Consider the following 18,985-nt stretch of genomic DNA (forward strand, 5'->3'; position numbering starts at 1 on the left):
CGACACCGGAGGTGGCCTGCGATGCTGCGGTTGGCCTGACCTGTTGGATTTGTTGTTCACAACACCATGATAGACCCAGAGGGAGCGATCAACTTCAGGAAACTGTATTTTTAAGTAATTCTTGCAAATTCATATCTTTATTGCTGTATGTTGGATTTTTCTCATTTTGGTCTAGTTTTACACCAATAAATATTGGCTATTTTTCTAAAACTGGTGTGGTGTCCTTTGTAGTGTTTTCACTGTATTACTGTGTGTTATGTGCAAATGCTTTACACATTGCTTTTGAGATATGCCTGACTGCTCGTACTTAGCTTCCAAGAGGGTGAACAGGGGTTATCTGAGCTGGGTATCCCCCTTACCCTGACTAGAGTGAGGGTCCCTACTTGGACAGTGTAAACTGACTGCCAACTAGAGACCCCATTTCTAACATTATGTATAAGATTTACTGTCTAGTTCTCAGGATTTTGCCAGGGTCAAATACAATGCAATATAATTTACTTCCTGTGATATTACGTTTGCACCCAAAGGGTATGTGATAAATGTAATCCCGTTTGAGGCTGTTAGTGGTGAGTTTAACAAATACATAATCAAAAAAATATGATATTTTATGATGTGAAGGTGTGGGCAGTCAGACCCTGTGGCTGTGTCTTGATTAAAGAGACCATGTGTGAGAATTAATTGGGTATAGTGACACCTGCAGGCCGACTGCCACACCCTACCTATCCCTATCCTGGTGCCCTGCACACGCCAATCACCTGAAGGTTTCACACAAGCAGTGGTCTGATGCCTTGATTACACTGCAGTATTTGCCAGGAATGAAGCCCTAGATCAAGGTCTAGAAATTGTGTCTACCTCTAGATATTTGAACAAAGACAGACTAAGTAAAGGCTGGTGCACACGGAGCTGGAAGCGAGGAGACAGAGAGTAGTCAGACAAGAGTGAGCCATGTGCAGCATGAGGATGTCATGAGAAAAGTGCCAGGAGTCTACATTTGAAAGATCTGCGCTGATCCGGAGGCAAACAACTAGCATGTACCATCCTCCGGTAACGTGTCGCAACACCTGGCACTGAGTTGCTGCGTCAAGCACTGAAGAGGCATCAAAGAAGTGAGCTGGGATGCCGAAGCCCTCCATGCCCTCCCGTGTTCCCTGAGGATTGCTCCCACCTGCTACACAGCCGGCCAAGGCTGCTCCAGGGTCCAAAATGCTGCTCAGGGGGACTTTGGTGCGCAGGAGTTGCGAATGAGCGGCGAGGGAGCAGTTTTAGCAATGCTAGGCACCAGTGGGCCCCCCTCCCTAACTGAAGCAGTAAGTGGAAGGAGACAGGTACCGGAAGCAGTACTTGGGCCCGAGGCCAGTCCTCACTGCACGACGACAGAGGCGTTGACCATCAAAGAGTTATGTGGGAGCCAGCCAGTGGTTAGTAGAGCAATGTGGACACCACCTGGGAGCCAACCAATGGTAAGTAATGCAGTCATGTGGAACTCCTACAGCCCGACGCCCAGGACATATTATTTGGGGCCAAGGGCAACACATTTTCAGGTTTAATTTGTCCCTGGGACAAATAGGCCCAACCCCCTGCAGCACAAATCCTTTGGCTGCCAATTTACAGTACAACATTATGGATCAGGGAAGGGCATTGTCTGCATTTAAGGTAACATTTGTGTTAATTTGAAAACGCTGTTTGAACCTGTATTTATGGTTCATTAATGCAAAGTTTTTATTATTAGGGTGAGCACTCTAGGGAAATGTAAGCTCACACTGCAAGTAGGGAAAAACTTTTGCTAAACTACTGTGAAATTTAGGTACCATTTTTTTAAAGCACCATTCAGTAAAATGTGTTGATGTATACTAGTATTTCCAAGAAACTATTCAATAATGGAAAAATCAGTATAACCAATTCCAATAATATTATGGGAAACATGAAGTTAGACAAGCATTGGCAAAGCCAATAGGTCTGACACTGATGGTCAGGTTTTTGGATTTGTCAATGCATGACTTGTTTTGACATGGTTTTTATAAAACTTTATTGTTGTAAGAGTTACTGGGCCCTCACCATCATAACGAACCGTGGCAACATGCAAAAATATTTTTGGTCCCAAAAAGCACACCTTGTCACTGTATTTCATTGTACTGGCAAAATGACTTTATGCACCAATATGCTAATTGTGAAAGAGTAGGATGCTGTCTCTCACAGTGAACCCACCCGATAAACAGAGAGAGAGAGACAGAATTTTAATACAAACAAAAGGTTTTGGATAACCAATTAGGGGCCCAATTCTTAAAGAATATCACAAAAGTGCACACTCAGTCTATGTCCTTGCATTAGTGCAGATTTATGTCTTTCATTAATTCACAATAATTTACAGAAGTAGGCCAGGAAATTGTGCTCCTAGAAAATATTTGTGAACTGCATTTGAGCACGAGCAAATATGTTCATGCAAACATTTGTTGAGCGTTTACAAGTTAATTTTCCCTTCAGCCACTATATCTAAACCCAGGACGAAGTTTTACTTCTGCCCTTATCAGGAGTAAATTTCCAACCTTTCTCTTTATGGGAAAAGATTCGAAAAGAGCTGGTGAAAACCCCTAAAACATGCAAGTAATTAGGTTTGCATAGACTCAAAAGGGCATTTCAACCCTAGAACTGTTGCTTCCCCTTTTCTCCAGCCTCAGGATGTAGATCTGTTGAAAGGTACCAAAATAAGAAAAATGCTAGTATTTAAACCCTACTGTAGTATGAGCCATGGCGTAAGAGTCTAATATAAGAGCTCTTATGTAATGAGATTGCTGCTATAATTTGTCACCACACTACATGGCGCCAAAGGGACAAGTGTTTTTTTTTTACAGAACAAGTCTATTTACGAACAACCTGCCCCATGGACAAATCAATATTTTATAAAATTCCACCCCCCGGTAATGTGATGTAGGAGCCACGTGGGAGTCAGCCAATGGTAAGTCATGGTAAATAATGGGTGGGCTCTAAGTCCCCTTTAAGATTTTTTTTTTTTTTAAACATAATAAACTTCACAAGCACTGTGCAGCAAAACCTAAAAAATAATTATGGCACCTTGACCTGTATTCAGTACACTTTGGGCATGATTCACAAAGATAACTTACATTTTTGAGTAAGTTTACACTTTTGAGTGAGCTTACTACTTTTTGATATTCACAAACTGCACTTTTTTTTTTTTTTAGTAACTTACACTTTGGAGTAAGTCATCCACTACCCATGGCCAACCACTGGTACTGCAACACCCTACATCCATTATTTCATTACTATATAATTAGGTAGTTAATATGTTAAAAAATATATTTATTTTTTTAACATTAATTTATATTTATATTTTTACCTATTTTAAAACATTTAATATTATTTCATGTGGGGTTTTATTTTAAGTCCCCACCTACATTATTTTGTTTGGGAGGGTGTTGCAGTATCAGTGGTTGGCCATGGGTTGTGATGGACTACAAAGTGTAAGTTACTACAAAAGTGCAGTTTGTGAATCAGGCCCATAGTGTCCTGCTGACAAACTAGCCTTAAGAAGTCAACAAAGTAGGGTACAAAATAGCCATTTTAAGTGTCTGCCATGTTGGGCGAATTGATTAACTCCAATTTGTTTTGCACATTAAGATGAGTTTCAAGTGTGGTTTCCAACATCTACTATTTTCATGCACAAACATACATTTTCCAGGACTTGAACGTTTTATTGTTAAAAAAAAACAAAAAAAACTTAGCAGCCTTCAGACACCTAATTGTTGGGGTAACACACCGGGAAATACACAAACTCTAAATTCACTTGTACCCTGTGCATCTCTAATTATGTTTAATATGAAGTTGTCTAGTGAGGTGGTCCATAAAATCATGCAAGACCGTCAAATTTATCAAAACTCTATTTAAGTGTTGAAAAAGTTTCCTGAGATGTAGGAATGTATGGAGTTTACATAGTTTGAACCGATGTACAAAGTAGCAGAGTGCTATATAAGGAGTGTTTACACAAGCTATATGAGAAGGACCATGGTGCACTTGACGGGCAGGCATGGAGTGGGATGTGCTGGGTGTATGTGTCTGGGTATTGCATTGGGAGGAAAGGTTCTCATGGGGCTAGAGGGCCTACATAGGAATACATTGTAAATAATACAGAGTTGCAGCATAGGATGCGGGAGGTTGTCCTAGAAATGTAATAGGGCTGGGAGTAAAGAGGAGTGTGGGAGACTGCAGGTATACTGGAGAGATGTGGTGAGATTAATATCTCCTAGGAGGGCTCGTTGCTTGGTGATTACATTGTAACTTGTGTTGCAGTGAGTCTGCAACTCGTTCTAGAAGTGGAGCTGAAATGGACCTGATGGATTCAAAATTAGATTTAAGTCCACGTTCTTGAAGCACAGCTTAAGGCTTAGGGGGGACATTATGACCCCGGCGGTCGGCGGTAGTATGGAGGAAAGTACTGCCAACAGGCTGGCGGTACTTTCCATCATATTATGACATTGGCGATTTGGCTCACCAATGTACCACACCGACCGCCACGGTGGTAACGGCAGCCGGGCTTGAGATATAAATTTCCAGCCTGGCGGCCTTCACTGTACGGCCTGCGGAATCATGACCCCTCCTACTGCCATGGTTTTCTTGGCTTCCTTACCGCCATGAAAACCATGGCGGTAGGCACTATCAGTGACAGGGAATCCCTTCCCTGTCACTGATAGAGGACTTCCCCACCCCCTTCCACAGATCCACCCCACCCCCTCTTCCTCTCCAGACCCCCTTCATACACGCCCCTCCCTTCACTCACACACACCCATTTCCACATTCATCCACGCATGCATACTTCCATACACACACACATACATACACGCAGACACGCATTCACACAACTCAACATACATGCACTCACACCTCCAGACATGCACACACATGCACCACACCCCCCCATACACGCACACAAAAACATTCACACACACCCACACACACAAGACCCCCCACCCACCCCCCCTGTCGGAGCACCCACTTACCTGTGTCCAGGGGTTCTCCGGCAGGAGACAGGACGGGGTGCTGCTGCCAGCAGCAGCTTCGACCAGCAGATCACCGCCAGGCAGTATTATTTCTCATAATACGGCCAGCGGTGGTCTACTGGCGTGGCCATCCTTCTGGCAGAAATCCAGCTGTGGTCATAATACGGTGGACGGCTGTCAGCCGTCGCCGCGGCGGTAGTCGGTTTTTACCACCAAGGTCCAAATGAGGGCCTTAGTGTCTTGTCTTCGCCTTCATGCTTTTCCTAATTTTCAGGTTGGTTATAACTGCTGTTGTTGTGCATCTTGCATGTTCCACCAGAGGTCTTGAGCTGAGTCAGCAGGTACAGTGGAACTAGCTTGAATGTCATTTAGACATGCTTCGGGCCAGCGGAGCTCTTTCATTATTGGTGTGATCAGGTCATTCCTTCTAAATTATTAAGGGTAGATTAGCTGCTGCATGTAGGGAGATTTTCAGTCATATCCAATGGCTCCCTGTGGGGTAGGAGTCTGCCAGCAGAGTATTACTTTCATTGAGATTAAATAGTTCTAGTGTTAGACTGCTATTATAGCCTTAGAACCCGCCGTAGCGGGCTCTACCGGCTATTAAAGGCCCGCTCCCGCGTTAAATGCCCGAGCCGAAGGCATTTAAAAGGGAAAGGGCCTTTAATAGTCGGTAGAGCCCGCTACGGCGGGTTCTAAGGCTATTAGAACATTCTGCCACTCAGGGCAGAATGTTCTATTAAAAAAAAGAAATTGCTCACGGAGCCCGAGGGGATTAAAATCCCCTCGGGCTCCGTGAGGCTTTGTTCACAGCTGTTGCTGTGAACAAAGCGAACATTGGAATGTTGGCGCTGCGGGCTTTTACTGGCCAGTAAAAGCCCGCAGCACTCCATTGTTTTCAATGGAGCTGCCAACGTTCGAATGTTCTAATCGGAATTATGCTTCTCTTGGCCGTGGGAAAGGGTAAGAGATGACCCTGATACTGTGTGTTTTTCTGCTGACTGTTTAATAGATCACATAACTCGTTTGTCATTACTGAGATTGCATTCCTTGGAAACGGGTCTGTAGCATAAAGAGTTATAAGCACGTATAGTTTGGGGTTTTTCCATTGACTGAATGGTCTGTGGAATGCCTCAAGGCTTCTTCATGTTAACTCACCAATTCAACATGTACACGAGGTCCCTGGCAAGAATTATGCAGCAGCTTAAGCTGATTACCCTGGTCTGTGCTGATGATACACATCTTCCAACAGGACTACACAGTATCATTAACCACATGAAAAATACTTTGAAGCTCTGCTACTTTCCTGACTGAGATCCAGTATGGACGTAGGAAAAATGGTTATCACTGAATGGAGAACAAACAGATACACTTTTACTTGGCAGAGAATGTCATAGTTGGGCACCCATGTCAAGCTTGGAAGCAAAGCAATAGGTAGGGAATTATGTCACCAAGTGGGGGGGCTACTTTGTGACAGAGAGCATGGGAGGCAGACAATGTTAATTGAGGCAGATTGGTGGTGGTTGGTTGATGACCTTTGGAAAAAGCTGCGGGTGGAACGCCTTTCCACAGTCTTCAGTGGGTTCTGAAGATTGCATTCAACTAAAAAACAAATACTCAAAATCCACGCATTTCAACAGGATTTATTGAGTGGTTGGCAAATAAATTTTTCACATACATACTCTTCTGTTTTTCTTTCCTGTTCTGTGAGGTAACACTAATGTTGCTGCAAAAAGCGTGCACCAACACGTTCAAAATACCTTTGAAGTGCAACTTATAATATGCTGTGATAAAAATATGTGTGTCTTATCTTACGTTTATTTAGAATAGTGGATATTTTTCACTACTTCTCTCTATAAAGTAACAGTTGTGTCAAATCTATATTCTGCAAGACTAACAATTTGTATTTCCATTTTGGGATCTCAATTTTAATGAAGATATTAGCTCCATTGATAGACACGTTTGACCTAACAGTTCAATACTACACTCAGTTTACTAGTGTTATGTCACTTGAATTAGTTTGGGTGAACACCACAGCTTGAATTTCGTTTTGCAGTTGGTATTGCACCTGTTGTGATTTTCGGCAACTGTTGTGGTACACTGACTTAAATATGGGTAAATCTGCAAATCTGGAGTGTCTAAACCCGGTTGAGGCAGGTCAGACGAGTGCCAGATTTTCTGGTTACCCACATAAAACACATTTAGATACAGCAAATCCATTTAGTTAGACATTGGGAATCTTGAAAATCTTGCACTGATCTGCCCCAGCAGGATCTGCGTTTTGACACCCTTGCTGCAAACCATATATGCTTTAAACACAGATGCCATATTTTATGTTCAAGTTTTAAATATGGTTGCTTTGTCTATGGTGTGTTTGTTAGGTGTAACTTTGCATGGGACAAACATGTGTTCGCTGGTGTCTATAAAGACCTTCTTTCCAACAGAATCTTTTCATACATTTTGCACACTGAAAAGGTTTCTCTCCCGAATGTGTTCTTAAATGTCCCAGAAGATGGTGTTTTTGACTGAAGCTTTTCTCACATTCGGTACAATGATAAGGTCTCTCTCCTGAATGTGTTCTCTGGTGACGGATGAGGTGTACTTTCTGAATGAAGCTTTTGTTACATTCTGTACATTGAAAATGCCTTTCTTTCGAGGATGATGCAGCCTTGGTTTTTTGGTGTTCAGTAGAATGTGTTTGACCTACAAAAGGGTGGGCCAACCACAAATTATGATTAGTCATTTTCCCTACTTTAGGAATTGATTGCTGTAAGCGGTATTGTATTTTGTTGACACATGCATTTTCACTTTGAACAACTCCCAGTTTTAGATTTCTATCTGACCACAGCTGGCTTTTCGAGCTGGTAATCTGCTTAGATTTTTTGGTTATCCTCACTTTTCCTGAAGAAGTTGTGCACTGGATGTTTTTATTAGGATGCTTTTCAGACTGTTCATTCTTATTTTTTCTTTTCGGAAGACCTTGACCTGTGGAATTAAAACGAAAACAAAATCATTAGCTTTCTGTGCGCAAGAAAATGTGACCATGTAATCCAGCACACCAGAGGGCATTATAAAAATGAGCTAGCACCTACAACAGTATTATGATATTAAATAACAACTTTGCAGACCAGACTTTCCAAAATGTTCTCCAAACGTGTAATAAGCAGAATAGGTGTTATCCTTAACAAATAACCCTCTATTTCTAATGTGCTTTCTTTCTGAAATCTACGTGAATGTTTTTGAGAATTTTAGTACGATTTTATTTATGTAATGATTCATAGTGGGCCACAGCTTGCTCAGCCACTCACTGCAGTAGGTATTCTGTCTTCTAAAGAATAAAGTATTGTAGTTCTGTCTAATCATGTTCACCAAAAGATTGCAAACTCTGATAACATGTTTTGAACTGTTCCTTTTGTAGTGAAGAAGTGATAAGCATGTGGTTGGTCTTTCTTTGTATAGGCAGTAGTGAAGCTCTAGACGATTGGCAGTTGAAATGGAATATATCACACTTAACCCCATGTCCTATAAACATTGGATTCTAATGCTAAGAAGGCGATACAACCTGACATACCTGTGCCTGTGCTTACATTGCCAAGAAATGTAACCTATCCATCACTGTTGAAGTCCAAACGGGCAGGTCAGCATCTGCGGTTGCCTTAATCCTGTGGAAGGACATCCTGGTCTAACATTACAAGCTGTACTTGCGTACTACTTTTTTTGGAGTGGGGTCAAACTTACTTTGCATGTAATTGGCCCTCCCTCATAATATTATCAGTGGAACGGCAAAAATGTAATAAGTCAAAGGTCGCAACAGGATAAATGTAAGGCTTCACTAATCCCTACTTCATATGAAAAACTGCAGTGCTGAACCTGATAGCTTTTGCAAACATCCCTGACAAACCAAAGAATGAAACCATATCTATAATCTACATCATCTTTCATTTATGAGTCAAAAATTGCAATACCTAATGGAGTTGTCAAATGATAACTTAGACCTAATCTCGAGGAAATATTTGTTGGTCTGTAGGAATTTTCACTTAATCATATACAAGCGAATATAAGACAAAGGATCCGATTTATAGCTTGGCGAATGGGTTACTCTGTCACAAACGTGATGGATATCCTGTCCGTGGTATTACAAGTGTCATTGGATATAATGCACTTGTAGTACGGTGGATGGAATATCTGTCATGTTTGTGATGGAGTAACCCATTGGTCAAACTATAAATTGGGCCCAAAGTCTTCTGTAATAAGCACAGCATTTTTTGCAGAAACTATATTGTATTGTAATTATTTTGTAATCTGAACACAGATGCACCACACTAGATTCTGGTTTCCTCACACTTCCAGCTTCAGATGACAATTGCAACCACAACAAGCCATATTTGGTCAGAAACACTGAGAAGAAAATAACTTTGCTTAGAAAAGTAATTTTCCAAATGTTTGTAACTTCACAGCTGTGACACCAGAGGGAGCCAAAGCTCTGCATGTCCAAGTGTTGTTAAAAATGTCAAGCTCATCCATTCTTGGCAACCCTCTCCCTATTCTTAAGGAGAAGGATTAAAGCATTTAAATTGCTCATGGAGCAGGGGTGACTGCATGGAGAATAGGCAGGTTTAAGGACCCAACATAGACAGGACACTGTTGACTTGCAAGTGACAATCTTGCTCCGTGAACATGCTCCCCTCTCTCCTTGTTATCCTCCCGTCTTATTCTGCCTTGTTGCAATTACTTATATTCCTAACCTTCAGGCTATGCTTGCTGGGAGGTAAGCTTCCCAATTGTTGAGAAATTTTGTTTTTCCAGTTTCCCCTCACTGTTCCTTTCACTTTCTTGGTGGCGTTTCCTACCCATTCAGTTCATGTATCTTCCCAGCCCTGCTCCACAAAGTGATCCACATCACATGCAACTCCTCTTTGCCTCCAATCCCTCTCTTCCAATTTTCCTCACTTTGCTCCGTAGAAGTGATCAGCCTACAGGGTCTGCTTGCACCTTCTTGGTCCACTCAAACCTCAACATCCTACCTCTAGAGTGTCACTCTGGACTAATCATCTCACTTTCTACCCCACTCCTTTTTAGTTCATCTCAACGTCTGCAGCTGAATGTGGTTTGATGAGTGGCGCACTGCTAGTTGTTTGAATGGAAAGGACAGACCATCCAAGAGGACTGTGGGAGGTTTTGGGCGCAGGAACATCAGAAAAGTGGTATCTAATATTTGTGTAGCACTCAACTTCCAGTAGAGTGACATTGGAGCATCCTCATTGATGAGAGTGATTTCAGGTCGCCCTGTATGTTTGTAGTATGATGTAAGGAAATGCCTCCTTGGCATGGTTGCCCCCTGACTTTTTGCTTTTTGTTGATGCCAGTTATGATTGAAAGTGTGCTGGGACCCTGCTAACCAGGCCCCAGCACCAGTGTTCTTTCCCTAAACTGTACCTTTGTTCCCACAAATGGCACAGCCCTGGCACCCAGATAAGTCCCTTGTAAATGGTACCCCTGGTACCAAGGGCCCTGATGCCAGGGAAGGTCTCTAAGGGCTGCAGCATGTCTTATGCCACCCTAGGAACCCCTCACTCAGCACATGCACACTGCCTTACAGCTTGTGTGTGCTGGTGGGGAGAAAACGACTAGGTCGACATGGCACTCCCCTCAGAGTGCCATGTCCACCTCACACTGCCTGTGGCATAGGTAAGTCACCCCTCTAGCAGGCCTTACAGCCCTAAGGCAGGGTGCACTATACCACAGGTGAGGGCATATGTGCATGAGCACTATGCCCCTACAGTGTCTAAGCAAAACCTTAGACATTGTAAGTGAAGGGTAGCCATAGAGAGTATGTGGTTTGGGAGTTTGTCAAACACGAACTCCACAGTTCCATAATGGCTACACTGAAATCTGGGAAGTTTGGTATCAGACTTCTCAGCACAATAAATAAACACTGATGCCAGTGTGGGATTTATTGTAAACAAACACCCAGAGGGCATCTTAGAGATGCCCCCTGAATACCAGTCCGACTCCTAGTGCTAGGCTGACCAGTTTCTGCCAGCCTGCCACACCCAGACGAGTTTCTGGCCACATGGGGAAGAGTGCTTTTGTCACTCTGTGGCCAGGAACAAAGCCTGTACTGGGTGGAGATGCTTCTCACCTCCCCCTGCAGGAACTGTAACACCTGGCGGTGAGCCTCAAAGGCTCACCTCTTTTGTTACAGCGTCACAGGGCATCCCAGCTTGTGGCGATGCCCCTCCATCCACTGCCCCCACTTTTGGCAGCAAGGCTGGAGGAGAATATGAGAAAAACAAGGAGTCACCCACCAGTCAGGACTGCCCCTAAGGTGCCCTGAGCTGAGGTGACCCCTGCCTTTAGAAATCCTCCATCTTGAGATCGGAGAATTCCCCCAATAAGATTCGGGATTTATTCCCCTCCCCTCAGGGAGGAGGCACAAAGAGGGTGTAGCCACCTTCCAGGACAGTAGCTATTGGCTACTGCCCTCCTGACCTAAACACCCCCCTAAATTTAGAATTTAGGGGTGACCCAGAACCCAGGAAATCAGATTTGTGCAACCTACAACAAGAAGAAGGACTGCTGACCTAAAAGCCCCACAGAGACGACGGAGATGACAACTGGCTTGGCCGCAGCCCTACCGGCCTATCTCCAGACTCAAAGAACCTGCACAGCGAGGCAAAGACAGGGACCAGCAACCTCTGAAGTCTCAGAGGACTGCCCTGAACCAAAGGACCAAGAAACTCCCGATAACAGCGGCACTGTTCAAAAACAGCAACAACTTTGCAACTTTTTATCAACTCTTAAAGAACTTACTCTTCCCGCCGGCAGCATGAGACTTCACCCTCTGCACTTGACGCCCCCGGCTCGAGCTCCAAAGAACCAACACTGCAAGGAGGACTCCCAGGCAACTGCAACTCCGTGAGTAACCTGAGACGACCCTCCTGCACCCCCACAGCGACGCATGCAGAGAGGATCCAGAGGCTCCCCCTGACCGCGACTGCCTGGAACAAAGGGCCCGACACCTGGACCAAGCACTGCACCCGCAGCCCCCAGGATCAAAAGGAAGCGAACTCCAGTGCAGGAGTGACCATCAGGCGACCCTCTCCCTAGCCCAGTCGGTGGCTGGCCCGAGAAGCCCCCCTGTGCCCTGCCTGCACCGCTAGAGTGACCCCGGGGTCCCTCCATTGACTTCTATTGAAAACCTGATGCCTGCTAAGCACACTGCACCCAGCCGCCCCTGTGCCGCTGAGGGTGTGTTTTGTGTGCCTACTTGTGTCCCCCCCAGTGCTCTACAAAACCCCCCTGGTCTACCCTCCGAAGACGCAGGTACTTAACTGTTGGCAGACTGGAACCGGAGCACCCCTGTTCTCCATAGGCGCCTATGTGTTTTGGGCCCTCCTTTGACCTCTGCACCTGACTGGCCCTGTGTTGCTGGTGCAGTGACTCTAGGGTTGCTTGAACCCCCAACGGTGGGATGCCTATGCCCAGGAAACTGAACTTGTAAGTGCTTTACTTACCTGAGAAACTAACCAATACTTACCTCCGCCAGGAACTGTTGATTTTTGCACTTTGTCCACTTTTAAGATAGCTTATGCCATTTTAATCTATACTGTGTGTGTTACTGCTCTAATTCAAAGTTCCTTACTTACCTGTGTGGAGCACCTTGCATTTTATGTATTTACTTTAAATCTTGAATCTTGTGGTTCTAAAATAAATTAAGAAAATATAGTTTTCTATATAAAAACTATTGGCCTGGAGTTAAGTCTTTGAGGTTGTGTTCCTCATTTATTGCCTGTGTGTGTACAACAAATGCTTAACACTACCCTCTGATAAGCCTACTGCTCGACCACACTACCACAAAATAGAGTATTAGTATTGTTTAATTTTGCCACTATCAACCTCTAAGGGGAAGCCTTGGACTCTGTGCACACTATCTTTCACTTTGAGATAGTATATACAGAGCCAACTTCCTACATATGATCTCTGTTGATGAGTTGATGGAGGCGCGTTAGGTCCTGGTCATCTTGTGCGAACCTGACACTGCAGGTATGCATGCAGATGTTAGTAGATGTATATGAGAAACAGCGCACACTTCATGCAGTACTTATTCGGTATACTTTATTGAAACTGTGGGGTGGGGGTGTGTGTGCTATCATTGCTCCTTTAAATTGCAGTGTAACCCAAGGGAGTACATTACCACTATAGTGTTTGAGTCAGTGAGCCCCATAGTTCTATCAGCTGGGAAGCTTTATTCAAGTAAATCCACAAGCCCAACAAGTAGATGGGTGTATCAGATCCAACCAGAACCTGCCAAGGTGTAACCTAGACAAGTGCTTAGACATCTCAGTAAAGGATAGTTAGGGTCTGCCCTGAAGCAATGGCAGCACAACCAAAGAAAGTCCACAAACAACTTCGTAAAGTGTTAAGAAGTGTTATCAATCGATTAGACTAAAAGGGCAGTCCTCTAAGCTCTTCTCCATAAGTCATATGTTTCACTTTTGGAACTTTAGATTTAAGTTGTACACAAGGATTCAAAGTGGACCATGCAGCGAAATCGTTGGAAATGGCAACAGTAGGAGCTATTTTGACTACATTTTGAAGATGTCTGGATGTTCTATTCCATAATAACTGAAAATAATGTTCCCACTCAATCAATCAATCAGTGAATTCTAAAGCGCGGCTAATCACCCATAGGGTCTCAAGGTGCTGTTTGTGGGCATGCTGCTCAATCGGAGAGCCAGGTCTTGAGGTCCTTCCTGAACTGCTTCAGTGATGCAGTCTGCCTGGGTTTGAGAGTTATCGTGTTTCATGTCTGGAATGCGAGGTAGGTGTAGGATTTTCCTCCTGCTGTGCTTTTCCAGACCTTGGAAATGGCTGCAAGTGCAAACTGGGAAGAACGGAGATGTCTGTTGGGTCCGTAGAAGGTGAGTAGGTGGTTGAGGTATTCTGGTCCTATTTTATGCAGTGCTTTGTAGGTGTGGATCAGGAGTTTGTATGTGATGCGCTAGTTGACTGGGAGCCAGTGTAGGTCTCTGGGGGTGGGAGGTGATGTGGCTGTGTCTGGGGATGTCCAGGATGAGTCTGGCAACTGCATTCTGGATTCTTTGTAGTCTTGATTGTAGTTTCTTGGTGATGCCGGCATAGAGTGCATTGCTGTAGTCCAGTTTGCTAGTGACAAATGTGTGGGTGACTGTCTTCCCCGTGTCGGAGGGGATCCACTTGAAAATCTTTTGAAGGAGTCAGAGGGTGCGGAAGCATGACGATGAGACGGTGTTGACCTGGCGGGTCATGGATAGAGAGGAGTCCAGGATGATGCCCAGATTGCGTGCGTGGTCTGTGGGAGCAGTGGCGTTTCCCAGTGCGGTGGCCCTCCAGGAGCTGTTCCAGGTGGATGGGGTGGAGCCGATTTCAAGGATCTCCGTCTTGTCTGAGTTGAGTTTGAGGCAGCTGGCTTCCATCCAGGCGGCAATTGCTCTCATCCCATTGTGGAAATTTCTCTTGGCCTTTGCAGGATCATTGGACAGGGAGAGGATCATTTGGGTATCATCGGCGTAGGAGACTGTTTAGCCCATGTTGTTTGATGAGCTTGGCTAGTGGGGCCATGTAGATGTTGAAAAGCATCGGACTGAGTGATGATCCTTGGGGCAGTCCGCAGCATGTGTCTTTGGGTTCTGACGTGAACGGCGGTAGTCTGACACTCTGTTTTCTTTCGGTAAGGAAGGACCTGATCCAATCCAGTGCTTTATCTCGGATGCTGGCATCGTGTAGTCTGGTGCAGAGAGTGGAGTGGGAGTCGGTTTCAAAAGCAGCGGAGAGATCGAGGAGGAGGAGTACGGCCATTCCTCTGTGGTCTAGTATGGTGCGTATGTCGTCGATGACTGCTAGGAGTGCTGCTTTGGTGCTGTGGTTGCTTTTCAATCCAGACTGGGATGGGTCTAGGATTTGGTGTGTCTCGAGGAATTCGGTGAGTTGCTGGTTGAAAGCCTTTTCCGCTGCTTTGGCTGGGAAAGGGCGCAGAGGAATGGGTCTGTAACAGCTCCCTTGGGTCGGCCGTGGGTTTCTTGAGCAGCGGGTTGATCTCAGCGTGCTTCCAGTCTCATGGGAAGGTGGCGGTCTCGAAGGATCAGTTGATAGTTTGGCAGAGCTGAGGTGCTATGGTGGCACTGGCCAGATTGAAGATATGATGAAGATCTGGATCTGAGGGTGCTCCTGAGTGGATGGAGCTCATGAGTCTTTGGATGTCCTCTCTGGTGATGGGGGTCCAGGAGTTCAGGATCTGGTGTGGTGCTATGTCCGTGGTGGTGGTTTTGGGCAGTGCGGGCGGGTTTTGGTTCCTGAAGCCTTCGTAAATGTCCTGGATTTTTTGGTGGAAAAAGGTGGTAAGGTTGTTGCACACGTCTTGGGAGACAGGGATGGATGAGGTGTCTGTCCCGGGGTTCCTGAACTCTTTGACAATGGCGAAGAGCTCTTTGCTGTTTTGAGCACTGGTGCTAAGGCATTCCTGAATGGCAGCTTTTTTGGCTTCAGTTTATTTGCTGTTCCTCCATTTCTGTTCCAGTCATCTGCAGGAGCGTTTGGATTCTTGTAGGTCTGCCGTAAACCATTTAGGTATTTTGCTATGTCAGTTTCCTGCTGGTTTCCTTAGGGGGGCTACTTTGTTGGTGCATTCCGATAACCAGTGGTGTAGATTGCGTGCGGCTTCATTAGCGTCCACTGTGTCAGAGTGGTTGAGAACGTTGGTGAGTTGTGGTTCTGTAACTTTGCCCCAGCATCTGCTGAGGGGGCAGGGGACATAGTGGCGTGCAGTGTTCTTTGTGAAGGTAAAGTAGACGCACTTGTGGTCGGTCCAATTGGTGTTCGGAGGTGTGAGAAATGGTGATGTTGTTCCCTGCTAAGAAGACGGGGTTGAGGATGTGTCCGGCTCTGTGGGTGGGGAACTTGACAAGTTGTTTGAGGCCGAGTAATGTGAGGTTGTCCAAGAGTTTTGTAGGGTTGGGGTCATCGTGGATATCAAGGTGGAAGTTGAGGTCGCCGAGTAGGATGTAGTCGGAGGAGGTGAGAGCTTGGAGGGCAACGAGGTTGGTGATATCTTCGCAGAATAGGGGTCAGGGTCCGGGCTGCCTGTAGACGAGTGTGCCACTGAGGGAGCAGTTGGGGTTGATCTGAGTCTGAAGTATAGGTGTTCATGGGTTGGCTGAGACTGTGACTCAGTGGTTGTCAGGTGGAGGGTGTTATTGTAGACTATGGCAATGCCTCCTCCAGGCCTGTTGGCTCAGTCCTTGTGGATGATTTTGTAGTTGTCCACGATGGCCGCGGCGATGTCCAGGGCCGAGGTAGGGGTGATCCACGCCTCCGTGAAGAAGGCCACATCCAGGGCGGTCGTGTCGAGGAGGTCCTAGATGTCTTCTGTGTGCTTGACGAGGAAGTGTGTGTTGAGGAATATGAACTTGAGGTGGTCGTCCGTGCTTGGTACGGGATTGTGAGGTGGTCCTTGGAGGGTGCTGGAGCAAGCACGGCATGAAAAAGGTCCATGTGTGCTCCTTGGGTCGGCTAGGTGGCAGGCTGAGGATCTTCCTGGAGTGAGGGCGTGTAGAGTGTTGACATCGAACTGGCAGATGGAGTGAGGACCAGGGTCCGTGGCGCTGGGTGCAGTCCGGGCACAGACTGGCTTGCCTTTAGCATTCCAGCAGCACTTTCGCCATTAAGAAGGGGAGGGAGGCAGAGGCGGGCAGTTGGGAGGTGGGAGGGCAGGAAAAGTGCTTTGCGGGGGATTGTGGGGGAGGGGGATTAGGGCCGCAGAGGCAGCAGCAGTGCGAGAGCCTGCAGGTGGAGGTGGGCCTCGAACTGAGAGTATGGCAGGCTCTCAGCTCGCTAGAGGCAGCAGCAGCAACAGGTGGAGCCCGGAGGTCAGAATTGCCGCCCACTGATAATTACCAAATGTATGCTCAGCAGCAAAAGGCTGCCATTGATAGCATCATTATGTCAGGAAATTAACACAGTTGTCTGTTGTTACTGACCCACTTTTGATCATTTCTATAAATGTTTGTAATGCTCCTAAGCAGTGGCAAACGCCTGGCAGCTTGAATACTGGACATGCTCGCATCTCCAGAGCAGTACTGCACAGTTCGGCATGATTGACCAGGTCAGGAGTAAGAACTACTCGCAGAAAAATCCTTGTGAATTAAGGACAGAGCTAAAGTGAGAAAAGGTAGTTTTAAGTTTAATTTTGTTGAAGTTTATTTGATTGGGTAGCTTTACTAACTGAATCGTTTGTATATAGGGTGCCAGTGTTACAGTAACATTGTTGGTTTGGAGGGGATTAAATACAACGGCTGAAGAAAGCGCTAACTAGGTCATACATGAGCATTTGACAGGGCAAAATAAAATGCACATATTTGACTGATACAAGGGTGCGAGGAACTAGTAGTGGAACTTATTTTATTATTCTAGTGAGATTTAAAAGACGTAGCTAGAATCGATGTCAGTACCAAACATCATGTGTGCAACAAAGGTAGCCTAAATTCAGGAAGGGATTAACTCTATTCAAAAAGAGGTGGTCGCTACAGAGGAGTGTGGAATGGGAGAAGGCCTTCCAAAGCTGAGATATTAAATAGGGCAAGAGATGGTGGCTCACATGGTGGACATGAGGGAGGTAAATTTAAAGGGCCCTAGCACACTTAAGGACCAGCATCTGAATGAGTCAGAAGGCGGATTAGGAATACCAAACAGCATTGGAATGGCAGACTATGGATGGGAGTGCATCTGAACAATATTTCTGATAGGGATTCTGGGGTCTTGCTGTGGATCACCTTAAATCACAAGATCAGAAATGTGTAGAGGGCTGAGTGTTTCAAGGACATCAAGCCAGCTTAGTGTTAAGTGTGCATGTTGGACGTATGCTTGGAGACGCTGAAAACAACTAGCATGGTAAAATAGATAACCTGATTTAATCGCTGAAAAAGAATTGAGGGAGTTCACTAATAGGCAGCTACAGTAGTTGATCTTGCTCAGAATTAAGTTATAAGTGAAAACAACCAAGGGTGGCAAAAAGAAGTAACTACTAAAAGGCATACAGTAGACAATTGGTTACAAGGGGCAAAAGGATGGTAGGAAATTGGAAACATGCAGAGAGATACCAGAAAGTTAGAAAACAGGAAAGAGAAAGCAGAAAACTGGATTCATAGGAAAGAGGGAAAGCAGATCATTATAATCATTGGGAAAGAGGGTAGCTGGAACTTGTATACATAGGGAAATATTTAACAGGAAATTGGGTACATCTAAAAAAAAAAGGTAGCAGATACATTGAAAAAATGGTAGCACGAAATAAGAACTCATGGAGAGAGAGGTAACAGGAACTAAAACACAGAAGTTCAGAAAACGTGGCATGCAATGTAAGAGACAGCAGATTCTGGTTGCTTAAGGTTGACAAGCGCTTTACACATTTCCAAATGAAGGATACATCTTGCATTGTGAAAGATGAATTGGGTAAAGTCTAAAACAAAGAGGAAACAGCTATACGTTTCAAAATCTTATTTCAGTTACAGGGATGTCATCACCAAAAAGAAACCGGGCCCATCTGGTCAGGTTGCAAGGCATTGTTACCACATGCTTTGTCACCATCACATTTCAAACTAAAAGGGAATTCGGACAAGCCATACACCTACCACACCGATCAAGCTAGATCATAATACCCCCACCTTATTACGAAACACAATTCTAAATGAACCTATGTGAACTATAAAAACCAATGAAATTACCTAAAACGAAATCAACATACATTAAACTCCAAGGTAATGTACAGTATAACTATATATGTTTAAACATTGTATGTTGCACAACCACTTTTATTAGAAGATGACAAAATGGAAGATATTTTAGTTAAGGGCGTTCTTCCTGTCAAACTTTCAAATGGGGAGATAGATACCAGTTACACTATAGGGTGTGGTTCTACGAGCCCACAGAATTTCCATAAGTGT

The 18,985-nt window shown here is 45.0% G+C and overlaps 2 protein-coding genes across 8 annotated transcripts in view; one reads left to right on the forward strand and one right to left on the reverse strand.

Annotated features, from left to right (window-relative positions):
* LOC138288372 (uncharacterized) overlaps window positions 1–18,985 on the forward strand; it is a 137,475-nt gene that overhangs the window by 112,857 nt on the left and 5,633 nt on the right. Inside the window, exon 1 of one of the 7 annotated variants that reach the window (XM_069229942.1) lies at window positions 14,731–14,868. The exons of the other annotated variants lie outside the window; for them this stretch is intronic. The gene's annotated coding sequence lies outside the window, so the exon portion shown is untranslated. Of the gene's footprint in view, window positions 1–14,730; window positions 14,869–18,985 lie in introns of those variants that run through there. 7 annotated transcript variants of the gene reach the window in all.
* Window positions 6,633–18,985, reverse strand: part of LOC138288373 (zinc finger protein 12-like) — a 44,852-nt gene continuing 32,499 nt past the window's right edge. Inside the window, exon 7 of the mRNA XM_069229944.1 lies at window positions 6,633–7,994. Coding sequence (XP_069086045.1) covers window positions 7,387–7,994 — 608 coding nt within the window. The 3' untranslated portion in view covers window positions 6,633–7,386. The remainder of the gene's footprint in view (window positions 7,995–18,985) is intronic.

This window comes from Pleurodeles waltl, chromosome 4_1 (genome assembly GCF_031143425.1).
Source record: "Pleurodeles waltl isolate 20211129_DDA chromosome 4_1, aPleWal1.hap1.20221129, whole genome shotgun sequence".
Lineage (NCBI taxonomy): Eukaryota > Metazoa > Chordata > Amphibia > Caudata > Salamandridae > Pleurodeles > Pleurodeles waltl.